This window comes from Paramacrobiotus metropolitanus, unplaced genomic scaffold (genome assembly GCF_019649055.1).
Source record: "Paramacrobiotus metropolitanus isolate TYO unplaced genomic scaffold, Prichtersi_v1.0 Parri_scaffold0000037, whole genome shotgun sequence".
In the NCBI taxonomy this organism is placed as follows: domain Eukaryota; kingdom Metazoa; phylum Tardigrada; class Eutardigrada; order Parachela; family Macrobiotidae; genus Paramacrobiotus; species Paramacrobiotus metropolitanus.
The window spans coordinates 831,258-855,186 of NW_026570257.1; the positions used below are offsets into that span (position 1 = coordinate 831,258).

Here is a 23,929-nt window from a genome sequence, read left to right on the forward strand (position 1 = left end):
ACATTTCTCGAAAGACAAAAGAAAAACAATGGCCGAAACGGCCATCAAGTTGTAAACGTATGGCAAGGATTTGCGGACGATCCATAAAAGCTAAAAACTTTTAACAGACACAAAGCCTTCGTAGAATTTTACGCTGATTCTGAATCTGCAATTTGTTTATCGAAATTCCAAAAAACGTCTGAGTCGAGTAAAGTAGTAGAAATGTGGTTTGAATCGGGCATGTAGACATCGAGGCCAGGCAGGCCGCGCGCACGGAGCAGTCTGTCTGCGCCCTACAACCGCACTCACTCCGATTGCTGCTACGACTTATATAAGGCTCACTCATATTCATAATTTGACTTATGCATAAATCATAATTTCTCATCAAATCGATAACGAGCATGAAGAGCATGAAAAACTAGACAGAGAATGTGCAATCGGTTTTGAAAAATTCTAAGCGGTTTAGGCTGTAGGCCGTGCCATACGTTTGGGCCCTTAATTACAACTTGATGCCTTTGAGTGAAACGTGCCGAAAATTACTGAATTTTTATACATCAGATTCCCGACTTCTGCGCTACCAGGTTTAACCCTATATACCTTGCCGCAACTGTGGCTTAACGGGGCACTTTATTAGCGGATGTCCACTGCCACGAAAGGGGCAACCGGGTTACGGGAAGCCCCTCCAAAACATTCCCGCTGCTGAAGGAGAAATTTTTCGCAACTTCAATTTCGGCAGCTGCACGACGCCCTGCAAATCGCACCGGACTCACACTTGCTTTCGTTGTGGGGATTCCAGCCACCGGGCCTTCGACTGCACGAAAGCTGATCCCTGAGGCGGCAGTGACTGTGGAGGCGGGTTCTCGCGCCCCAACACCGCCTTCACCGGACTGCTTGCCGACCATTCCCATACATGACGTGATACGACTGATGCTACGATGGCCGCATCCAACTGTGTGCAGGTTCTCAAAACCCACCAGGTCGGCCGCTGACGATGTCATTTCATAACCGCTACGTTCAACATCCCGGGCTCCCTCAGCTTGAGAACCATTACCGGACCGGACAGATTGTTTGGGGCAGTCGGGCGGAAACGGGTATTGGATACTCGTGCCGGTGAGGTCATCACCTGCACCCTCGAGGTTGCATATGACGCCGCGCCGCCGACCTGCACTCCCGAAACACGTTATTTCGTCCGTGGTCACATGCTCGATCAACTGCAGTCGCCGCCTATTGTTATGCCGCCGGACACTGGAGGATTTTCCGTCAGAAGCGCTGACCGCGAAATCCAGCTGGATCGACACTGGCGAAGCAACTGCCACACCGTTACATTCACCACACCGAGCCACCTCCCATTGTGAACCCTTACCGGAAAAGTAATTTGTTTGGGGGCATTCGGGTGGAAGTAGGGATATCGGAAGCTCGAACCGGTGAGGTCATCACCTGCACCTTCGATTTCGCATATGCCGCCGCGCCGCCGACCTGTTCTACCCGCGAACGCCCAATTACTTCCGATGTGTTTCGTACGGAATTTCCACAAGAATTTAGCGGCTTTCAGAATTGTGCTTCATGAATGTCACCTGACAAGCGGGCGCTGTTTTCTTTTGTGCCGTCTACAGCAGAATCTCCGAAAGAACAGTATAACTTGCTCATGACGCATAAGATGCCATTTATTTTTGAATGTTCACGATCCAAATACTCTATGCCATAAACTTATAGTGTCTCTATATATGTGCGATTATTATTCATTTTCAGATTGCAGTATTGCGTAGTTACAACAATTAGCAACAGCTGCAGAGCAAAACAGTAAATTTAAAATTTTAATCGAATTAGACCGCTGCATACGAAGGGTGCAGTGTCATTGTTTCCTCGCTTTTGATCACAGATTTGCCATTGGAATTGGATGAAGAGACGCACTGTTCGTATGGTCGATTCCGTGAAGGCTTCTTGCGAAACCACCTGTAAATACAAAAAAGCCTAACAATTTTCGGCTTGTGTTAGCTCCTTCGCGGTGTGATTTGCCTAGTGAATAATTAACTGAAGTGATAACATTCACTCACCTTTGCAAAATGCGGAAGAACGCCATTCTGAACTTTCGACTAAGAACCGTATACAGGAATGGATTTACCGCGCTGTTGCAGTACTGCAATAAAACTATCTCAATCGGTATTCACCAACAAAAGAAAAAAATTCGCTCAAGCAGCACGTACCACAAGGGTTTTGGCGAACAGCACAAAATACTTATCCATAAACGGTTTCTTCCCAAAGGAGTTATACACCAGCAGTCCGCGATACGGTAGCCATAATACTGCAAACACTATCACAACAATCACCAGCATCCGCACGCCCTGGATCCGGGAGTTATCCGTGGACGACATTTCGGAGCGCTTGTTACCAGCGCTATTCGCGGCTCTCTTCAAATCGTACTCGGTTGGCCGCCGCTGATCCAGGTAGGGGGAACTGCGGAGTTCGGAGCGCTCGAAACTAAAGCTATTCTCGGCACTCATTTGGATTCCTTTGCGTATGGTCGACTGTTTGATGCTCTTGTACAGAACGTAGCCCATACGGCTGTAGAGGATCACGGAGATGGTCAGCGGGATGAAGTAGAAGACGGTGGCGTCCAGCACGAAGAAGTACCGGTAAAGGTTGCGCGGGAGACGGTAGTCGCATGTTTCGAGGCCTTGCACGTCGGAGAGGAGGAGGGGCTTGGTTACAGCCAAACCCAACCAGGGAGCGCAGTATAGGCAGACGATTAACCACAGGATGACGATAATGCGCCGTGCTCTGCTCACCGTGCAGACTTTCTGCGCCAGCATGGGGTGACAGATAGCAATATATCTGGAACAATATTGGTGCCGATTAGCGTATCAGCAAAAAGAGCTTAAGAGGTCAGCGTTTCGAAAAATGTAAATAAATGCATTGTAAGGTCCTCGTAGTCCACTGTAGCTCAGTTCTTTAGGTTCAACACGTAGCCAAAGGACAGTCTAACGGGCAAAGGTAGTTTACCCAAAAGTTTCACCTTACTACGTTTTGACAAAAGCGCGCTGCTGTATCGCGTTAAAAAGGTTCGAGCGCCGCCGTACAAATTTACAGAGTTGCAAAAGCTAGTGCGTGTCGCGTGAAACAACACGAAACTCTAGGCCTGCTCTGGAAGTGTTTGGTATACATTATATGATTATGGTCACTCACTGGTCGCTGACCGCTAATACAAATGATTATTATAGCAATTACAGCGGGGCTGGTGATAATTATCATGGTTAATTCAAAAATTCAAAACGGCACAAAAGGACAGTGTCACAAGAAACTAATCGAATGAAAAATTTATCCCATTCTCAAAAATTTATATATATTTTAGCTTTTGGAAACGGCTTCGTTTGCTTACCTCTCGACGGTAAAAGCCAGAATGCTGCAAACACAGAAAGTTTAAAATTAACCATTACGGCACTGCATGGGTACATTGACAGGCAAGCTTAACTACGGCCTTCGCTTCCTGTCTGTGCAATTAAGTACCTTATTGATCCGGCATTGATTGCAAGGAAGGATGTAAATGCCATTAAAGAACATCCAAAGTGACCTAACACCCACTGTTTGCTGTACAACTGATACGACAGTATTGCTTCCGGTATGGTGGAGCATACGAGAAGGATGTCGGCGACAGCCAAGGAGACCTAATAATTAATATTCACCATCATTAGAGTACGTAATCCCAATGCAGCCATTAAGAATTTCCCGGCAAACCGTTGTTGCAACTAAACCTTTTACAAACTCCAGAGGCATCTTGACAATTCTGGGCGCCAGTTAAAGTGCAAAGGCATCTACGCTAAGTTCATTAAATATTTACTTCGTCTGAATGAATGAAGCACTTGTAGTAAATATCGTTGTATTTCCGATTTGATAGTGACATCTACGGGTTTTATTCTTTAAAAATACCTCAACCATAAATCTTCGGAAACGTTTGACCTCCATTGTCGTTGACAACACTATTGCGTCAGCAAACACAAACTGTTAGGTGGATTAGATGGGAAATTAAAGCTTTATTTACACGACAGTTACGTTGATTTTTGCTACACTGTAGTCTGTGCCCGATAACTACAGTATAGAAGTTGGCACGATTACAAGAATAATTGCAACCCCTTTACTCGCTATGTCGTGTTGTCGCCACAAATTGTTTCGATATAGACTATACAGATAGAGGGTGTGGTCAAAGTGACGTTTTTCAGCAGCCACAGAGCCATAATTTCTGGTACAGTAAAACTGCACAAATAACTTTATCTTGCTTAATTGTCCAAAAAATGATCGGAAAAATGCTGCCTCTAGTATTTGCTACAGTATTTTCCCGATTGAGTGATATAATCAGTCCAGAAATCGATATGTTTTGTGGTCAGTCCTACGGATGAGAATTTTAATATCAGTTGCGAATTATTCGTGTGGACCGACAGAATATTATAATACGAACTTGAAACTAGCATTTCCGGTTAATAGTTGCTGAAGAACGTTAAAAACGCAAACACACCATGCCACCTGTTAAGTACCCATAATGTTGTCTGACTCGTCAAGCATTCTAAACAGGCGCCGGCCGACTAAGCCAACAATGCTTAGAAAAAAGTAATCTAAATAATTGTTTAATGGAAAGCATTTGTTGTCTGTCTCTCTAGCGTATCGACGTGTATAATCAGTGCTCTAGCCCCTAATGCGTTTATCTTTTTACCGCAACGCTCACGGTCCGCAAACATCTGCATAAACATAAGGGAAGGAATTCTAAGAAGCGTATAACATATGTAAATAATAAAACACTATAAGACAATTAACCAGTCAGTGAGACGCGGGATTTGTGTTGACACGCTGCGCCGTGGCTACGTAACCGCATATAACTTATGATTGCCATGCGCCAGCTCGACCTTGTCCCATCAACATCGGCGGATGCGCGGATGCATGGGACCACTTTCCAATCTAACAAAGAGCGCTACCCCTGGGCAGAGGCGCCCGGCCGGATGATTTGAATTGCACCGGCCTCCCCTAGTCCGCGCGGTCTAATAGCACCCCATTTAGCTGCAGCGCACAGCAAAAGGGCACTAAATTAATTAAACGGCTAATCTAGCAGACCAGGCACGCCAGAGTGGGTAATCTGGCTGCTGTGCTAAATGCTGTGGTGACAATTGGAAATCGATATTAATCATATACGTGATATATGGTTTTTTGCAGGCTGCGGCGACCGGCACTGGGAAATTTAACCGATTATTGAATGTAAGCGCCGCGCGTCGGCTTATGCGGAATAGCTGCCGGGTATTGCGGATTATTTTATTAAGAAAATGTCATAATACCATAAGTATACTGACAGCGCTGTGTAAATATCGGTGTAATTATAGGTAATTATCTTTGGAGATAATTGGTGTAAACGGTGAGAAATGCGCAAAATCTGCCAAAATTTCAGCATTTTGTGAAAGATTACTCGGAATTTATTACGATAAAAACAAATACGGAATTGTTACAGTAAGTGTGATGAATGGTGTTGCGTGGGTAAACTGATCCCGATATCAATCAAAAATATTTAGCGCAAGCCAGGTTAACCATAAGGCGATCGAAGCTTTCAAAAGGGGTATGTTAACATCGAAAAAAAATTGAAATAAATATGCGCAGTAGAATATTAATTAAATTTTCTGCTATACGTATTGTGCTTTACTAGCAGTATCCATCAAAGCATTATTACTAGATGCAAGCGCAGGCATACTACAGTTGTGTACGTACTTTACAGTCCCAATTTCAATACAATAATTTCAATATAATTATTTTGATTTATAAATATGTCAACTCGTCTATATCATTAAAATGCTTGCTACCACTGAAAATTTGCAGTTAATTATTACAATTTTCTTAGGAGCAACACACAGCAAATATTGTTCTAAGTAGTACTTAATTTTATAAGTAGTAGCGACGAAAAAATCTTTTAAAAATCTTAATTTTAAATGTGTTATAACGCACATTATACTCGTAGCTGTTTCAAATTTCTCGGTTTATATGGAGCCAACAACGAAGATACTAACATGTCCATTTAATTCACATCAATATTGGGTTCACTAACTTTATTTTAAATTGGCAGAAAATGTACGACGCTCTCTAATTCGAATAATTTTATTACCGTTGAAACGAGTGAAGGGAACTAACTACCTACTGCAGCTTAAGGAATCTTTGTACTTGTGCGGAATACGTACCAGATAGCAGTAAGTGGGAGTTCTTAACGTTTTGGTGCTTTTAACGACAATAACAATCATGACATTTCCCAAGAAGCCCACAATAAAGATCAAACTGTGGATTATCGTCCCAATTAGACGGTAGGTCAACGGAAACATGGTGGCACGTGACAGCGTGGATGTGCCGGCACTTCCCGGAACCAGAGGCGTTGTGTTGCCCATGTAGATTCCCGGATCGAAAGCACTCTGATTATAGCCGTCCGTCATGGACATTTCCGCTCCGAAATCCGCTTCAAAATTGTTGGCGGCCATTAATAGAATACCAAGAAGAATCGGAAGCAATTATATTCCAACATGTCCGACAAGCTTGTTAGTCTGGAAGAGCATCCTTTAGTGAAACTTTTTTTTAATCTTCTTTAAAATATAAAAATACGCAACAGTCACGCAAATAATACAAATCCTGAATTTATGAAAAATATAAAATAACAGATGGGATAACGGCAAGCATTTGCCAGGTTCACTTTTCTGAACAAATTGTACATACTGTATTTCCAGACTGTCCATTATGCAAAGCAGTAAAGTAAACGCTGTACTATTTTGGAAATTCACTGATTGTAGTTTCAATCCAGCAATTACAAGCACAACTCACTTATGAAATACAACACTACACTTGAAAGTGAAAACAGCAGCGCACCACTGTACTAATGTCCTTCTAAACATAATTCAATTTCAATGCGTGAATACATCAAAAGCCAACGCATGAAGGGACAAATTATATCAGATGAGTAGCGCCTACAGCGCTTCCGGTGCGCCGGCCTTTTTACGCTCATTCAAAACAGAACAAGTTGCAGCAATTTTCGTAAAACGGATCCAGATATACGTACACGGCTAAAAGCGATTATCCGCACCGTCATTTTTCCAGTGAAAATACTGTTGAAACTTTCACCATTTTCCACTTGACAAGAAACTTTTATTAACATTAATAAGCATGAAAATATTTAAAATTAAATTTAATGCAAAATAAGCACTTTAGCGCTATGACCTTTCGGTAATACCGGTAGTACATACATACCCGGTTCGGCGCGGTGAGCGAAACAAAAATCCATTGGTGGGCGTAAAGGAAATCCGCACAATTAATCAGGTATTAAATTTATTGCCGATTTCTTCCAAATCCACGCGAGCAATAACGGTATTACAGCTCAGCCAGCCGCAAAGTCGACCGGCATTACATAAGAGCGTCCAGTGCTGAATTGACGTCAAACCCGTGGTGTAATGTGTAAATTCCACCATTGACACTGCACACAGTTACAGGCGCATGCTAATCCCTACCAACACACTAATCTGCACAAGTAATTTTTCTTCATTGAAGCCAACGTTCGTGGTCGGAATTACCAACGCGCCCGCGCCGCACAACGGCTCGGGTGTTAACGGCTATCCCAGCATGACAAGCGCGCGCCCAGTAGAACAACATGAGCAATTTTTAATGAGCGATTGCCCATTTGCACAGCTGTACAATTGAATACAGTGGCGTTAAAGTTGGACATTTTTCCAACATTTCCCACTTCACCGTATTACTTTTCATCCGTCAGGGGTATAAAGATGTCATACTTGAGCCAAACGGTTGCCCCCATTGCAACAGCTGTAATCACATCGTGTGCCGGCAAAACTGCGGAATATACATGTGAATACAAATGGCTTAATCCACCGTGCGGTAATCAATCTGCGACGGAAGTGCCGCGCGGTATATACTGCTGTTGGAGGACAACTGCGCCGCCAGCTGAGCAGTCTCTCATCTATCGGTGGTGCTTGTAAGTGTCCCGAAAAGGGGTACAGTCGAGCGCTGCTGCCGAGTGCCGACCTGAATCTCCTGATTAATACTTTTATCTATTATTCAAGTGCATTCTTGTCAGGGAAAATGCGGAATAAGAATATCCACCATTAATTCTCCTTAGTCGTTAATGTTTAAACACTGATCACTGTGGATGATAATGTACGTCAGCGCTCATTCTGATACGTGCGCGAGTCACCTTTTACATAACGCTACGATTATTTAAATATTTAACCTTTAAAATTAAGTTCAATCTAACATTCCTTGTTTTCACTCGAACAAGGTTGTGATTATTATTTACGCACGTCTCTTAAAACTGGTGGACTATATCGAATATTAATAATTTATGGTAACCCTGAATATTTTTTAATTTGCTTCAACGGCGAGAAAATTGACGTCGAATTTATAGAATGTTGACGTATGACATAACGCTCGAGGTTGTTTGCTTGATTAAACTGTCGCACACTTGGTTTTATTACTATACATTTTAAATTGTTTTTATATACAGAATTATTTAAGAAATAGGGGCCGATTGTTGCTTTCCAAGAGAACTTAATAATTTACCACATCAGTTAATATTTCGTGCAAAAACTATGCCATCAGATGGTCTGTTAATATTCGCCAGAATTCATCTCACGATTGCTTCCGGAGAACGGAAGATTAATATTTTAGTTATACACAAGGCGCTCCTGAGAGTTCAGTTTAATCACGATAATAGCAATGCACGGTAAACAAAATCACTGTATAGTGTATCAGTCGTACCAAGCCAGCTGTGAGGAAAACAGGATGGATACCTCAGCTTCCGGTGCTTCATGAAGATGTCGAAACCGGTGCATGTAAGTCCGGAAAGAAGTGTACAAGGCCGAATTGCACTTAAAAGCACGCATCATTCCATGCCGGCAATTAAAACGGTGTCTAATTATTACAGAGTACGTAGCGCGGATTCTGCAGTATAGTGTATCCGCAGGACGTACAGCAAGCAAGATTTACGCTGCGTGATCGGATTAGCTCTTTTCGTGACCCGTAAATGCCCGACCAGCTGTTAATAAACCAATAAACCGACCCTGAATTGTGCATATACTCGTCCCGTTTTCTTACTTCATAATTATCACACATCGAGAGAAATTAGGGTGAGGAATACTTTTCGCATGTTCGTATAATATTTTGATGAAAACGCAGCATTTGTATAATCATTATCATAATTTTAAGATTAATAATATTATACGAGTTACATAGTGTGATCATTCATACATAGTTGTGGAAATGCAGAAATTGCAGTGTTTACTTTCCACACTTGCTAGTAATATCCACGCCATTTTCATAAAAAGCGGCTTCACATCCTTTGCACATATTATGACAGCACTGAGCGGTGGGATGATTCTTGCATTGTGTATCTCCGCACGGGTGGGTTTCACACACGGTGGGTGTAACACCCGGTCCGCAACTGGTCAAATCCGGACATCGGAAACTGTTTTTTGCACATCGTACTAAAGAACCATATAAACTGTGAATGCATGTGGTTAAAACAAATCGTTTCACAAGCTGTAAAAAATGGACACAAAAAATTAATATATCGACATATGTCATTAGTCAGTCATACGAATAAGCCAAACAGATTAAACATTTAAAATGTTATTAATTCACCAGTGCACGCGGCCACCAGTAGAAGAACGAGAGAAATTATGGTTTTCTGCATCGTTTTATCGACCTGTTTTCGATATGGGTTACAGAAACTAGCGGATGCCGTAAAGATGCCGCAAAAATCCGGATTAAAGGACAATTATTCTGGTCCCTGTCTCTACGTACAAACTTCATGCCCCGCAAAGCTGCTGTTTTCGGCTATATTTACCGTGTTTTGCTGATGATAATCTTGGTTTTCCCGCTAATCAGCAAGGGGCATCGTCTGGACCAGGGCCGCTAATGCGACAAACCAAACAACTTCCAAAAAAGCACGAGGACGACTTTGACCTTGACATTATCGATCGATATAATATTTGTGTTGTATGTGTTTTAGTCGGTTAGATCGCTTACCTTATAATATACAGATAAATGGTCGCTACTGTCCCGCCCAAAAATGTGTAACAATTAATATAACATTCTATTGCCTTTATGTACAGCTTATATATCTATATAGTGCATGACTATTGTTATTAAATTGTGAAATTCTACAGATTATGCACGGTACTGCCATACTCCATAATCAGGAAATACAGTGTAATATACATTTCCATAAACAGCCATTTTAAAAATGTATTACGTGTAAAAGTACAAATACAAATGTATGTAAAATTCTACTCTGTTGAGATACATATCTACTGGAATTTTTGAAAAACAGTTTATTAGTTTTCGTAGAAAATCGAATCTTCCATTAGACGTTTAGAAACATGTTCCCGTAAAAATATAGTTAATAGTTATTCTTACAATTATGTGGCAGAAATACTAGGCGACATATGTAGCTGTAAAGAACACATACAGACACATAATACAGCACTACTCGTAGTACTCGTAGTATGCGTTGTGTAGTGTACGTGTACAAGTACGCCAATGTAGACAAAAAAAAACAATATCACATGAATTGAAGGAGACCGTAATTGAATTATACTGTCACGAGGAATTGATTACAGTACATAGAAAAAGTACACACTACACACTGACCGACGCCAAAACTACGTAGCATTCCCCTCGGAGTCGATGTAGTGCATTTTTATTAAAGATATTTACAAGTACCTAGCGGCATCTGAATGAATTTTCAAAGGATGCCGACTCCTTGCTCCAGGAAGTAAAGCATACATATGGAGGAGCGCTAATAAACGCTAGATTGACGCATGGCGGCAATAACAAGACATAGTGTGAGCAAACTTGTCTGTCTGTCGCGATAACATTCCGGAAAACGATACAATTAATTCTGCGTGTAACAGCAAAACGTTACAGTGAATGCCGGGTGAAATTTGCTTTGCTCCAGGATTATGAATTTATGGTATGCTACATTTGCATTACCATAATTCAACGCACTATAATGCAATGTTACAGGTAACGAGAATGGCAAATATTGGACTTTTGGTGCACCTACAGCATGGCGCTGCATTTTTTTTAAGTCCGGCACCGTTTTTTGGATACTACAGACTGTGAAGAATTCTTTTAAATCACCTCCGTGTATTGCAGTCTTTATCATATACACAAATATTTTGACTTAATACTGTTATTACTTAGCCTATTGATAAACAACAATTTTGTCCATTTAAGTATCTGATTGAAGTTTAATTAACTTTAACAGAATTTCAAAGTATAAAATAGTTTTTTAATCAAGATCCAGTTTGTAAAATGCCGCATACCATGCGTTCTTGGATTGTTGTGGTTCGCTTTTCGCTTTTGTATTTATTTGCTAAAATTGCCCTCGGACTACCCCTTACCACCAATCCCTTAACTAAATCTGTCCACCAACCACAACGCATCGATGTGCATCACCACTACATTCCCGATTTCTATAACGAAGCGCTTCTGGCCAGCGGCGGTGATCCGACGAATTTCGGCAACCCCAATTGGTCACTACCATTAGACGATCAATTCAACCAGAACAACTCCATAACCGCCGTCATCTTCTCCATAACCACGCCCGGCACCAGCATCATGCCATCCAATCAGGCGGCTATCATTTCCCGAAAGGTCAACGAATACGGCGCTACCCTGCGCGACCGAAATCCAGAAAAGTACGGCTTCTTTGCCACGCTTCCATCACTACTGGACAAAAATATGACTATAAAGGAGATTACGTACGCGTTAGATGTACTGCACGCTGATGGCGTAGCGATTTATACAAGCTACGGAAATGGGACGCATTACCTGGGCCATCCGGATTTTCGCGACATCTGGACCGCGTTAAACATCCGGAATGCTACCGTCTTCATCCATCCTGCTTACGGATGCAGTCTGAAGTCGGTATCGGCGACCGTTAATCTGAGCGTTTCCACGATGGATTTCCCGCAGGAGACCACGCGAACCATCGTCGACATGATCGTGTCCAACATTATTCGGGATTTCCGAAATGTCCGGATCATTGTGTCGCATGCGGGCGGAACACTGCCGTATATTTTTGGGAGGATTGTCAACTCGTTTTATCAGTCAGGGAGAGTTACGAAAACGCCGCAGCAGTTTCTGGAAGAAGTGAAAACGCTGTACTTTGATATAGCGACGTCTAAATATGATATAACGTTGGATTCCATCACCCGGTTTGCCGCTCCGGAGAAAATTCTATTTGGCACAGATTTTCCTTATAATCCATTAGGAGCCGCCCTGGAGGAAACAAAAAACTGGGATAACTACGTGAAGATGAAGGGGTCACCGCGAAATCTGCTGTTAATAAATGGCGACAATGCACTGGCGCTGTTTCCTAGGTTTCGTAATGATAGTGTTCCGTCAGGTAATTAAAGATAAAACTCAATGCGCTTCTGTCTAAATGTGGATTTCGAGTCTGGTACCCCATTAACTTACCGGCGTACCCAAAGTTTATAAACCTCATTTTGCAGAAAAAGATTTAATGTTTCTACATCTTGATATCAGTCACACCAAACGGTTTAAAAGTATTTACTGCTAAACTGAAACGTCGCAGTAAAAAACATAATGGCTTTTGCTGTTGGTTAATTAACACGGTTGGTTAATTTTAAATTCTTCTATCATGAAATTCCAATAGTGTTGCTGGCAGTCACGAGCGCAACATCGTTCTTGATAAAGCCGTTCTTATTACCGCATGGCAAGTCAACCCATGGCTATCTATTCAAATGAATCAGTAAGACCGGTGAGATAATCCTGCGTAACCCTTTAGAGCATTACAAAAATTTTTTGTTCAATGAACATCTTTTATTTACTTACACGACAAAAATTGAAAGGCTGAACCACGCTTTAGCTGGGCCAGTGTCCCTACTCCCTACAGCAGAATCGTGCACCTCAAACAGCGCCCAAATTGTCATCCTCGTCGTCTGCACCGCTTTATTGGTACTTTTCAACGACCTCCTATTGGCCATAGTTTTCGCAGCGGCTTCAGTATGATCCTGTACGTATATGTCCTGTACGGTACTTTATATAAGAACTATTTCATCAGCCTGACCGACCACTACTATAACTCGGCTACCATAAGTGTTTAAAGACCAAAATATTAACGTTTGACTGTTTGTTGTTACAAAAGTATGTTATGTATCTATGAATGAAATGTACGTATATTAGCTGAATCAAACTTCTCCACAAGTATCAGCAGCCATCACAGCGCACTCACATCTCTTTTTCTTTCTTACAGTACGAGTATGTAACGTAAGTATTTGCACTGTATGCATGAAAATACAGATCGACCCTTTTCCCGCAGTATGTTACTTTATTCCGGCAATGTGAGCTATATAACTTTTAACACATATATGATTTAACATAAATGCCGATGCTCGCACAATACTAAAGCATTACAATCTTTTTTTATGTGCTCGACCACCCACGCGGCAAACATGTACACTGTAAAGCAGAAACATAAACTTACTAGTATCGCAAATTTATTCCGCTCTAGCGACAGTTAGGCAACCGTCGTCAAAATTTTCTTGAGAATGGGGATGTAGCTCAGTGGTAGAGCGCGGTCTTCGCATGGCTGAGGTCCGGGGTTCAATCCCCCGCATCTCCAGTTTTTTGTTTCCTCTGAAATCTTATCGAAGCTTAGGGCTTTTTTGTAGAAATTTTGCTGTTAAGAAAGCCGTTTGCTGTTATGTTGTGCGTCCTGAACGTCGCAAGCATTAACCAAATTAAATAAACAAACAAAACATTTCGCTATTACAGCACATGCGAGAACAGTGAAGGCTGAGCGGTTTTATCGCGAACAAGGCGAAACGACACGGTGGATGCAAGCCGCCAAATCTTAAAATAATGCGCCTTATAACTGCGGTTATAACACCCATAGTTATAGGATGTTTATTGCAACTCATGCAAGTTACGGCAAGTTCGATATATAATAACAAATATCGTAAAAAATGCATTTCGCCCGCTGAGGTTAATACGTTTAACATAGCCGATGCATACACTAGAGTGACTAGACAGTTAGGCAACCGTCCTCAAAATTCGCCGAAGTTTAAGCACATACAGATAGAGCAAGTGTACTGTGTATAAGCACATTGCTCAACAGCTCTTGCTGTTCCAATGTTGTGGAGAAGCAGCTTAATTTAGCACATGCACAAATGCAGTAACGCATAAGAGATTTATTAGCATGGCCATGTCGACCGCACATTTTTTCTGTTTTATTTTATGCTCATTAATTGCAGCCACTCTTGGAGCTCCTATTAAGATTAAACCGTTTGCTGCATCATGGCAAAAGCCGCAGCGGATAGATGTCCATCACCACTTTACTCCTGATTTCTCCAACGAAGATTCCCGAAATGGAGGTTACCCAACAAACACCGGCAATCCTGCGTGGTCACTCCAGTTAGACGATCAGTTTAACCAGAACAACTCAATCACCAACGTAATCTTCACTGCCATCGTGCCGGCAACTGGTAATATGTCATCTAACCAGACTGCCAGAATTATACGAAAGGTCAACGAACACAGTTCGTACTTACGCGACACGAATCCTCGAAAGTACGGTTTCTTTGCCGCACTTCCGTCACTACTTGACAAAAACGGAACGCTCGAGGAGGTTGCATACGCGCTAGATGTACTGCATGCCGACGGATTTATCGTATATACAAGCTACGGAAACGCCACACATTACCTTGGTCACCCGGATTTCAAGGACGTTTGGGCGGCGCTAAACGCGCGTAGCGCCACAGTTTTCATTCATCCCACATACGGATGTAGCTCAAAGTCGGTGTCAGCGATAGTAAATCTGACGGTCTCCATGATGGATTTCCCGCAGGAGACAACGCGTACCATCGTCGACATGGTTGCATCCAACGTCATCCGTGATTTCCCCAATGTCAAGATCATAGTGTCGCATGCGGGTGGCACATTGCCATATGTCTTCGGACGGATTTTCACCTCGTTTTACCAGTCTGCACAAATTACAAAAACGCCACAGCAGGTTCTGGAGGAAGTACGAAGCATTTATTTCGATATAGCCACGTCCAAGTATGACCTGACACTGGATGCCATCATGAAGTTTGCAGCGCCGGAGAGGATTTTGTTTGGGACTGACTTTCCATACAATCCGCAAGGAGCGGCAGAGGAAACCAGAAACTGGAATGACTACGTGAAAAAGAACGAGTCACCCGGGAATCTGCTGGCAGTAAACAGTAAAAACGCTTTGGCATTGTTTCCAAGATTTCGTCAGTACAACACAGCAGCAACATAAAGAGCGGACACCAATTTTTATCGCATTCCTATATTAGTCTGTAATAGTTTTAAAACAGGTTATTGTTACTGGTGTGCATTTCAATACCAGTTGACATAATACAGTCTTATATCACTTAAAAGGGTGTGCCGTAAGGAGTATGAACACGTATTAATTTTACAGTGCCTGATAATCAGCGAAATGCATTGCAAGTACAACAGTGCAAATCTTACGCGAACGCGTAATTTTAAGCATTTCAACGAAGGTTTGCCCATGTACCGTAGTGGGTGTACAGATACGATGTGAATGAGCGAAGTATGAGTGTAAGTACATGTTTGGAAAGCCATTCGCAACACACTGTGACAGCATAATGTGACCCTACTTTTGGGGCAATAAAATAGCACACAGCAAACAATGCGTAACTATGACTTATGGAGCACCATTAATCTTTACTTTTGTTTTTCTTGTAAGCTCGTGACAGCGCTTCGACCGGACAGTAGCGGACTGCATTGTCCGCTCCAGTAGTGACTAACACGATCGTTTTGTCAGAGCCAATTTGCAGCCACAGATCTCTGTAACCGCAAACCTTTAGGGTTGCAGTGCGGTAACTAATGATTCTACAGATGATTTGCGCTGCACTATATTTCTCGAAAGTTAAAAAAGCCATTATAGCGTGCCAAAATAGCAGCTTCTCAATTACTTTACGCTGACAAGGTTGTCGAATACCGTAACGCATGTTATAAATTTTATTTATTAGACATTACAAAATCTTTCAAAACAACATTACAGTAATAATGATGCTATCCACTGCCGATGCTTGGTCAAAACGGCAAAATGGTCTACACATATAAGTGTGCGGCATTTATATGTTAGTCAACGGTAGAGCAATTTGTTGTAAAATCAATCTTTCTTTCACCTTTCGAGATAATTACGTTACTTCCGTCGAAGTAAAGCACGTAAAGAGACATTGTTATGTATATATGATTGGCTTTTAAGTGAACATAACGGCTCACACTTACGTAAAATGCACCCTTGTTATATTTTCCTTCTCTTCTTCCTGTTGTACGGTAAACTCGCTCCTTTTCCCATTACACCCCAGCGTATTGACGTGCATCACCACTACATTCCGGATTTCTACGATGCGACCTTTCTTGCTAATGGCGGTGACCCTACGAGTTTTGGTAATCCCAACTGGTCGTTAGAACTGGACGATCAGTTCAACCAGAACAATTCCATATCCAGTGTCGTCTTTTCCATAACAGCACCGGGAACAACCATCATGCCGTCCAGTACGGCCGCTGCCATCTCCAAATAAGTTAACGAGTATGGAGCGCGTCTACGCGACAGCAATCCACAAAAGTACGGATTTTTCGCCACACTCCCATCGCTACTCGATAAAGACGAGACACTGGCCGAAATCGCTTATTCACTGGATATCTTGAAGGCCGATGGCGTGACCTTTTATACTAGCTATGGTAACGCCACGCACTACCTTGGTCATCCAGATTTTACGGATATCTGGGCGGCGGTAAATCTCCGGAACGCGACTGTGTTTATTCATCCCACATACGGGTGCAGTCTTAAACCGGTATCCACCACGGTTAATCTCAGTGTGTCCACAATGGATTTTCCCCAAGAAACCACGCGAATAATAATCGACATGGTGGTGTCTAATGTTATCCGTGATTTCCCGAATGTGAAGATCATCGTGTCGCATGCCGGCGGCACGTTGCCGTACATTTTTGGGCGTATCACCAATTCGTTCTATCGTTCAGGGCGTCTTACGAAAACTCCGGACCAGGTTCTGCAAGAAGTAAAGACGTTGTATTTCGACATCGCAACGTCAAAGTATCCACTGACTCTCGATGGTATCACAAACTTTGCGCAACCTGAAAGAATCTTATTTGCAACGGATTTTCCATATAATCCACTGCTTGCAACATTAGGCGAGACGGTAAACTGGGACCAGTACGCGGCGGCAAAAGGGTCACCCGAAAATCTATTGGCCATTGATCGAGCCAACGCTTTGAAACTCTTCCCCAGATTCAAAAAGAGCTCAATTAATTTTATAATGTACCGGTGAAAATGTTTTATAAGCTTATGCAATCTTTTTTTAACAACCGTATTAGTATGCAATACATATCTCTGTCAGTGTTGTGCTTTGACGGTTTTTTACGTTAACACATTGAAAAACATCCTTTACTTTTAAAATACAAAAAACAATTATGTGAGACATATTATAAAGCGCGTGACTGAAGTCCCTACACTCCCTTTTGACAATATTGTCACCGCTTTCGCTCCCTTCGGCTATTGTCACCCTCTATTTCGAAAATAAAAACGAACATTCTCTTTGCAATTGACTGTTTTCACTCCGTACCACTTCCCTTTTGAGTACTCCCACCCTTTCAGTTTACTGCTTATAATTTTGCCACCAACGGCACGTTTTCCTTTGCTTCTGGGCCTTCTGTCCACCACCGGCAGGGAAAGGTGCGAAGCAAAGCGTACTTACACTTCGCTTACAGTTAGATTTTTTTCTCACACGCCTGATTTTCTTAACATATTTTCAGGATTTTTTGCTAACTATTTCCGTCGCGCATGCGACTGTAAAACGCCCGCAGTTGTGGCTTTCAGTTGGAATAATGGCGCTATTCCAATATTGCAAATCAGTAAGTTAGGTAGTCAACCTTTATTCAAAGTAGGATTTTAGTAGCCAAAAGCCATCAACAATCATAACAAAGAGTGCAAGCGCGGACATACTACTTCGCAGTTAAAATAATTTAGGGATTATAGAAACAACCAAAATCTCTATCCTCCTGTCGATTATTTCCCAGATTTCGTCAGAACAATAGCGTTGCATCCTAATGTGAGAAAAAACAAATTCTTATCGCATTTCCAATACAGTTCATGGTAACCAATTCAAATACAGTATTATTAAGCAGTGCATGCACTCAATTTTCCCGGTTAAATGTATGAAACTGAGAGGGAAACTATTGGATCTCTCCGAAGTGCTGTACCCGAATGGATGCATTTGTCGTGTCTGTAGAACCATCCCCCCGTTTCCGTTTCCTGACATTCTGTTGCAACGCCTTCAAGCCTAGCACACCAGTGGGGTATATTGTCGCTGCCTGGTATAAAAAAAACCAGCACATGGAGAACCGTTCTACATCGCAACCAAGGCAAGAACTTACAGTATTGCACCGGATGGAGAGCAGTGCTTCCTTCGATGGCGCTAGGCAAATCAATCCTCGTGCACTCACATCCACGGCAATCGTACCGGTCATCCTTTTCCACTTTGCCTTGAAGTCCGGAAGCTGCGTTACTGTCAGCAGCTGCGCAAACGGAAGTCCCTGCGGTACCGTGTACCGTTTGAACGGGACTTTTTGGGGTGCTTTCTCCCAATGGCACGCTGGCATGTCACCCGTCGGCTGCAAACGGCACCATCCGACCACATCCCGCACCGTCCTCCCGTCCGGCACAGAGATCTCCACAAAGGTGTAGTCATCCGCGCAATATTCCTGATGGCTGCCTTCCGGTAGTATCGTGGCAGGGTGCCAGCACCATGGTTCTAATGGCGATAGTTGATATAGCACTTGTACGGTGTCGCCAACCGTCAGATCAGGAGCCTCAGATCCTGTGGAAAGACGGCCGTGAACGAAGTTGGCAAGGGGAACCAGAACAGCACGGTGCTGGGGATAGCCAAAATCGATGATTAGACCGTCTTTTCCCTTGGTGCCGACAACGTATCCATGAAGGATTCGTCCCTCGCTGTCTCTGACATCCACGGCGCCATAAGACCAGATGCCCTTTAGGAACATTTCACAGTAGCTACTGTTAAAAGTGCTGATCACAAATCACGATGACCGATCGAAAAAAGTAATTCAGTTTAATGGCGAAACACTCCAATCGTGTTCGCATCTGGTAACAAACGGTTTGGATTATAACATTAGGATTTACATTTCACAGTACATTAATCCGCTAATCGTTAATCCTCAAGAATAATGGTAAGACGTACTTCTAGGAATGCTTAACACTTCAGCGTATCAGCGTAGACGTTTTGAGCGCTGAAGAAAACGCTTGCAACTTGCAGTTCCTTGAACTTTTTTCTCCATTGGCTATTTATTGCGCACAATACTGGTACGGTACGAGTACTGTACTTCTATATACTATATACACTTTCTATGGCGGGCCGTTTGGGTCAGGTCGATCAAATTCTTATGCATCAAAACACGAAACATCAAAACACAGATTCATGTTATTATAAGTAATAATATTAACCCTGTAACAGAACTTAAAAACTCAGAACACTAAAACGTAAAGCACTAAAACGTAAAATGTATAAAACACTAAAATAATAAAACGTAAAACACAAACGTAAACGTAAAACACTGAAATGTAAGACCGTAACGTAGAATACTGAACTCAGAATTGTCAACTAGAACTCAGAATCATAGAACTTGAAACTGTAAACCCTGAAACATGAAATCGTGGTTTTCGTGGACTTAGACAATTTTTCACTTTTCAGAGTTCCAATTCCACAATGCCAATTCCAATAATATTCATGGAATTCTACTTTATTATTGGAGTTAGGCGGTGATTTCGGAATTGGATTATGCTGGTGGAACTACCGTTTATTTTTGCTTAAAATTGTCTAAGTCCACGAAAACATGTTTCAGGGTTTACACTTTACAGTTTCAAGTTCTATGATTCTGAGTTCTGAGGTTTACGATTCTGAGTTCTGAGTTTTACGGTATCGTGTTTTATTTTTAGTTTTAGTGTTCTACGTTTTACGGTTTTAGTGTTTTACGTGTTTTTTACGTTTTAGTGTTTTACTGTTTTAGTGTTTTACATTGTTTTACGTTTTAGTGTTTTACGTTCTAGTGTTCTGAGTTTTAAGTTTTAAGGTTTACGGGGGGTGAGGTATTTGGTACGCCATATTTCACAGACATCAACTTCATGAACCACAAACATCAAATCGTCGGTGATCAGTTTCTAAAACATCAATTTCATGAATAAAAAGTCTCAAATCTTCGGTGATCAAATTTTAAAACATCAATTACACAAACCACAAACATCAAATCACCGGTGATCAATTTCACAAACATCAATTACACGAAACATCGAATCTTTGGTGATCGATATCAAAAACATCAATTACATCAATTACACGGAACACAAAAAATTTTCGGACTTGGAAAATTTTTAGCGTTTTTGAATACCACTACACCCTTTGGTTTTTCTGTGTTTCGCGTATTTGATGTTTTCGAAATTGATCATCGTGGAATTGATGTTTTTGTAACTGATCTTTGTGCAACTGATCACCGAAGATTTGATGTTTATGGTTCCGTGTACTTGATGGTTTTGCAATTGATCACCGGTGATTTGATGTTTGTGTTTCGTGTATTTGATGCCTTGGAAATCGATCACCGCAGAATCGATGTTTGTGGTTTGTGAATTTGATGTTTCAAACCTGACCCAAACGGCCCGCCATACACTTACAAGTACGACGGGCTTACAAGTACGGTGGCTAAACTTGTGTGTGAAGTACGTATGAAGGCCTTGAACACACAGTATCTCTTCTCTATACTAGCGGTGGTTGTTAACCACATCATTGCACCGAGCGCGAGCGCTAGACCGTTGGGAATATGCAGCTATAAATCGTAAAACCTACTGAACGTTTAAATATTTAAAATCGTGAGATGTGTTTGTTTCGACTTTTATTCACGTATTGCCGTCATATAATAGTGCATTTGCGTTTCTTACTTGTATGTGTACAAATCACGCATACATCTATACAAGTAGGCAAAAGTAGGCCGGGCCAGCCAATGGCAATTGTGAAAACGTCTTAGTTGTATGTATGTATGCGTGATTTGTACACATACAAGTTGCAGCGCTAATGCACTAATGATTAACTCCATCATAGACTATGTACACAGATTTCTGAGACTGGACATGAGTCTTATCAAAATCCCACACAGTATGCGGATGAATAAAGGTAATACTGCACTTCAGAGCTTTAGATGCGGCTACCAATTGCTCAGCACCAGCCCAAGTGTTAGCCTGTAGCATTTGATTCAAAAGAACTGACAACCCTTCCTTGGTTAGCTCCGGGCATCGATCCTTCAAGAAAGGGAAGTTTTCAGATAGAGACATGAAATCAAAAATACTTGTTCGAACATCCTGGTGACGATCTTCAGTTCCATGCAGTGCATATGACAAAGCACGATAAAAGCAGTTCCCATCCCCGCAACGTTTACGAGTCTCAATCTTCTATCGGCCAGCGTTTTAGTTAAAAACGCATTCCAGACAGCCAGCCCATTTCTGCATTCCTCTTCTTGAGGGTCAGATTCTTCTTCTGGATAATTTACTTCCATTTCTGCCGGTTCGATGTCGCATACTGATTGCCCTATAAATCGTAACTTCTAAATCAACCGTTTACTGCCATAAAGTAACTTATTACATACCACTGGAAAACGTTGATTTTGCAAGAGCTTCTAATCTGGCTTCTTCCTTCAACCGGTCAGCAATTACTCGAGAGCCAGAAAACTGAATTCTTTTGTAATCAAACGTTTTTCCATAAGCTAAATCTTGTAAGCGGCGAGTGCGGGAAGAACCAGTAAAACTAAGACCGGGAGCAAACTCTTTTTTCCCCAAATCTACTACAGTCTTCTCCATTGTGCGGCCCTGGCTGGAATGAATTGTCACAGCATCCGCTTGAACCAATGGAATGGCGGTCCGACTGCATCGATGTTGTTTGTTTGTCTTGAAGTCAGGGCAATCAACATTCGTCCAAGATTTAGTTGTCGACTCTATCGGAACACACCCCTCCAAACCAGGAAAGCAAGGCCCGTGGTATTTGTCGAATCGCACAAGGATGGCAAGCGGCAGTGCTGGCGGCTTACTGTCCCGTGCATAAACGATCTGCTCGACTGTTCCGGTGGCTCCATTGACCAAGCCAACGCTAACCCAAAGGTTCAATTTCAACATAACACGGCAACCAACGCTAATTCGTAGTACAGCGGGAAGGCCTTTTGCATCATCAGCGTCAGTTTTTTTTGCAAAAGCGCAGTTGTGGATTGCTCCAATGAGAGCTACTGGTTGACCCATTTTTTCCAGAGCTTCACAGTTATACAGTTCAACTTCGGGTCGAGTGGAAAACAACCTCACAGCAGTGCGGAACTCTCGTTGTTCTTCAGCCGATAACACTGCTAACCGGCGGTTCTTGAGGATTTCAAAATCGTCAATTGTTGAAGTACCGTGTCCCAATCTCCAAAGAATGTCTCGAAAGACGGCGGAAGTCTGGTCATCGCCAATTTGGCGCTGCTGAATTTTCAAAACTGCGGCTCGATTAAAAAGACTGTGCAGCATATAGGCAGTCTGATGATCTTGATTCGATGACAAAACATTCGACGGGCAGTAAGGGGAGCGGTCATTGACAGGCGGCAACTGGAACAGATCTCCAATCATTATCACAGACATCCCACCAAATGCTTCAGAGGAACGATGAACAAAAATTTCTCGAAGTCGCTTGTCAATAGCACAAAAAACTCTGCAGCCAATCATGCTACGCTCTTCCAAAATCAAGTAACGAGAATTCTTCCATTTTTTCTGCAGACCGCGCAGCGCTTCTCCACCAAGAGGTTTCATGTTTTGAGTATCAGGTGGGATTCGTAACCGGGATTGAATGGTACTGCCGTCAACTAAAAATGCTGCTGCGCCCGTGGGTGCCAAAAGTACCGCTGGTAACGAGGTATTATCTTGCTGCCCAAAGTTGAGTAATCCCATAAGTGTGCGTATAAGAAACGACTTCCCAGTTCCGGCTGTGCCCTGTTTCAAATACAGCTTATATCAAAGCTATGTATTGCGATGATTTTCAGTTTTGTTTACCTGAACAATTAACCGCAAAGGTATTTTGCTAGCGGATTCGTAATGGGTCTTAACCATGTCGTAAATAAGTCTTTGCTCTGCGTTTAGCTTTTCCGGCTCTGCAGGAGTGACCTTAGGCGCAGTATCTCCTAATTCTTGCCGCGATCTGTCAACAAATTTCGCCAAAAGCGCAGAATTTTCCAAGTTTTGAACTGCGGCTCCCCATTCATGGCTTGTATCAAGGGGTCTTCTACCCAAATCGGTCGCGCACTCTTCAGCAGTTGCTGCAGCTCCGGGACCCAAACCGGCTATTTCCATCCACTCGGCTTGCTGAACATCAGGCTGTGGGTCATCTTCGAATTCCTCTTCAGACAAATCGGCATCGTTGGGAAAACGCCCCTTTTCAGTAAATCTGTTAGACGCGGAGAATGCCCGAACCCATGACCCATTATAGCCTTCCACAAGTTCACTTACTGCTCGAAACGGCTGCTCAAGCATCAGCCTTTGACGGCAATACCCTTCATCACTTGGATTTACTGCAAGATGTGGTATGACCTCGACAATGTTCTCTTTTCCCGCCGGCTTGGGTCTCCAGCGTTTGTCCTTCTGGTTCCATGTAAACGCAATCATCACTTGTTTTAACGACAATTCTTCCATTTCCTCAGGCCGGCTAATGTACTTTTGCACAGCGTCGGTTTCGGTGGCTTCATTATAATCGTTATCTGTTTGCACCCTGCGCTTAATCCTTCGAAGATGAGTATTTTCGAAAAGGAAGAGTTTTAC

At 42.4% G+C, this 23,929-nt stretch overlaps 3 protein-coding genes and 1 non-coding gene across 5 annotated transcripts; 2 read left to right on the plus strand and 2 right to left on the minus strand.

Moving 5' to 3' along the window:
• Nucleotides 1-1,643: 1,643 nt before the first annotated feature.
• On the minus strand, nucleotides 1,644-9,814 carry LOC129589800 (thyrotropin-releasing hormone receptor-like). 2 transcript variants are annotated; one of them, XM_055484675.1, is made up of 8 exons: nucleotides 9,634-9,814; nucleotides 7,234-9,476; nucleotides 6,183-6,536; nucleotides 3,484-3,641; nucleotides 3,356-3,379; nucleotides 2,184-2,811; nucleotides 2,034-2,116; nucleotides 1,644-1,932 (listed from the first exon to the last, which is right to left on the minus strand). In XM_055484675.1, the coding sequence occupies exons 3-8, from the start codon at nucleotides 6,471-6,473 to the stop codon at nucleotides 1,803-1,805; spliced, it is 1,314 nt and encodes a 437-aa protein (XP_055340650.1). In that variant the 5' UTR covers nucleotides 6,474-6,536; nucleotides 7,234-9,476; nucleotides 9,634-9,814; the 3' UTR covers nucleotides 1,644-1,802. The 2 variants fall into 2 exon arrangements, with proteins under 2 accessions (XP_055340650.1, XP_055340651.1); XM_055484676.1 differs by lacking the exons at nucleotides 7,234-9,476; nucleotides 9,634-9,814 and adding an exon at nucleotides 6,706-6,883.
• Nucleotides 9,815-11,013: 1,199 nt separating this feature from the next.
• Nucleotides 11,014-15,402, plus strand: LOC129589839 (uncharacterized). Its single transcript, XM_055484726.1, has 2 exons — nucleotides 11,014-12,406; nucleotides 14,277-15,402. The coding sequence occupies exons 1-2, from the start codon at nucleotides 11,311-11,313 to the stop codon at nucleotides 15,302-15,304; spliced, it is 2,124 nt and encodes a 707-aa protein (XP_055340701.1). The 5' UTR covers nucleotides 11,014-11,310; the 3' UTR covers nucleotides 15,305-15,402.
• Nucleotides 13,574-13,645, plus strand: Trnaa-cgc (transfer RNA alanine (anticodon CGC)). The gene has a single exon. It is a non-coding gene; the product is annotated as a tRNA-Ala (tRNA).
• A 2,699-nt stretch (nucleotides 15,403-18,101) lies between the features above and the next one.
• Nucleotides 18,102-19,195, minus strand: LOC129589897 (uncharacterized). Its single transcript, XM_055484800.1, has 2 exons — nucleotides 18,472-19,195; nucleotides 18,102-18,408 (listed from the first exon to the last, which is right to left on the minus strand). The coding sequence occupies exons 1-2, from the start codon at nucleotides 19,096-19,098 to the stop codon at nucleotides 18,271-18,273; spliced, it is 765 nt and encodes a 254-aa protein (XP_055340775.1). The 5' UTR covers nucleotides 19,099-19,195; the 3' UTR covers nucleotides 18,102-18,270.
• Between the last annotated feature and the right edge of the window lie 4,734 nt (nucleotides 19,196-23,929).

What these genes read in the sequence shown, in the direction of transcription:
- LOC129589897 (XM_055484800.1), bottom strand. Translation starts at nt 19,098, where the DNA reads ATGTTCCTAAAGGGCATCTGGTCTTATGGCGCCGTGGATGTCAGAGAC. An exon ending in TCTCCATCCGGTGCAATACT is followed by an intron (nt 18,409 to 18,471) that starts GTAAGTTCTTGC and finishes TTTTTATACCAG; the next exon opens with GCAGCGACAATATACCCCAC.
- LOC129589800 (XM_055484675.1), bottom strand. Translation starts at nt 6,473, where the DNA reads ATGGCCGCCAACAATTTTGAAGCGGATTTCGGAGCGGAAATGTCCATG. An exon ending in ATCAATGCCGGATCAATAAG is followed by an intron (nt 3,380 to 3,483) that starts GTACTTAATTGC and finishes CTGTGTTTGCAG; the next exon opens with CATTCTGGCTTTTACCGTCG. An exon ending in CTGGCTTTTACCGTCGAGAG is followed by an intron (nt 2,812 to 3,355) that starts GTAAGCAAACGA and finishes ATATTGTTCCAG; the next exon opens with ATATATTGCTATCTGTCACC.
- LOC129589839 (XM_055484726.1), top strand. Translation starts at nt 11,311, where the DNA reads ATGCCGCATACCATGCGTTCTTGGATTGTTGTGGTTCGCTTTTCGCTT. An exon ending in TAATGATAGTGTTCCGTCAG is followed by an intron (nt 12,407 to 14,276) that starts GTAATTAAAGAT and finishes CATTAATTGCAG; the next exon opens with CCACTCTTGGAGCTCCTATT.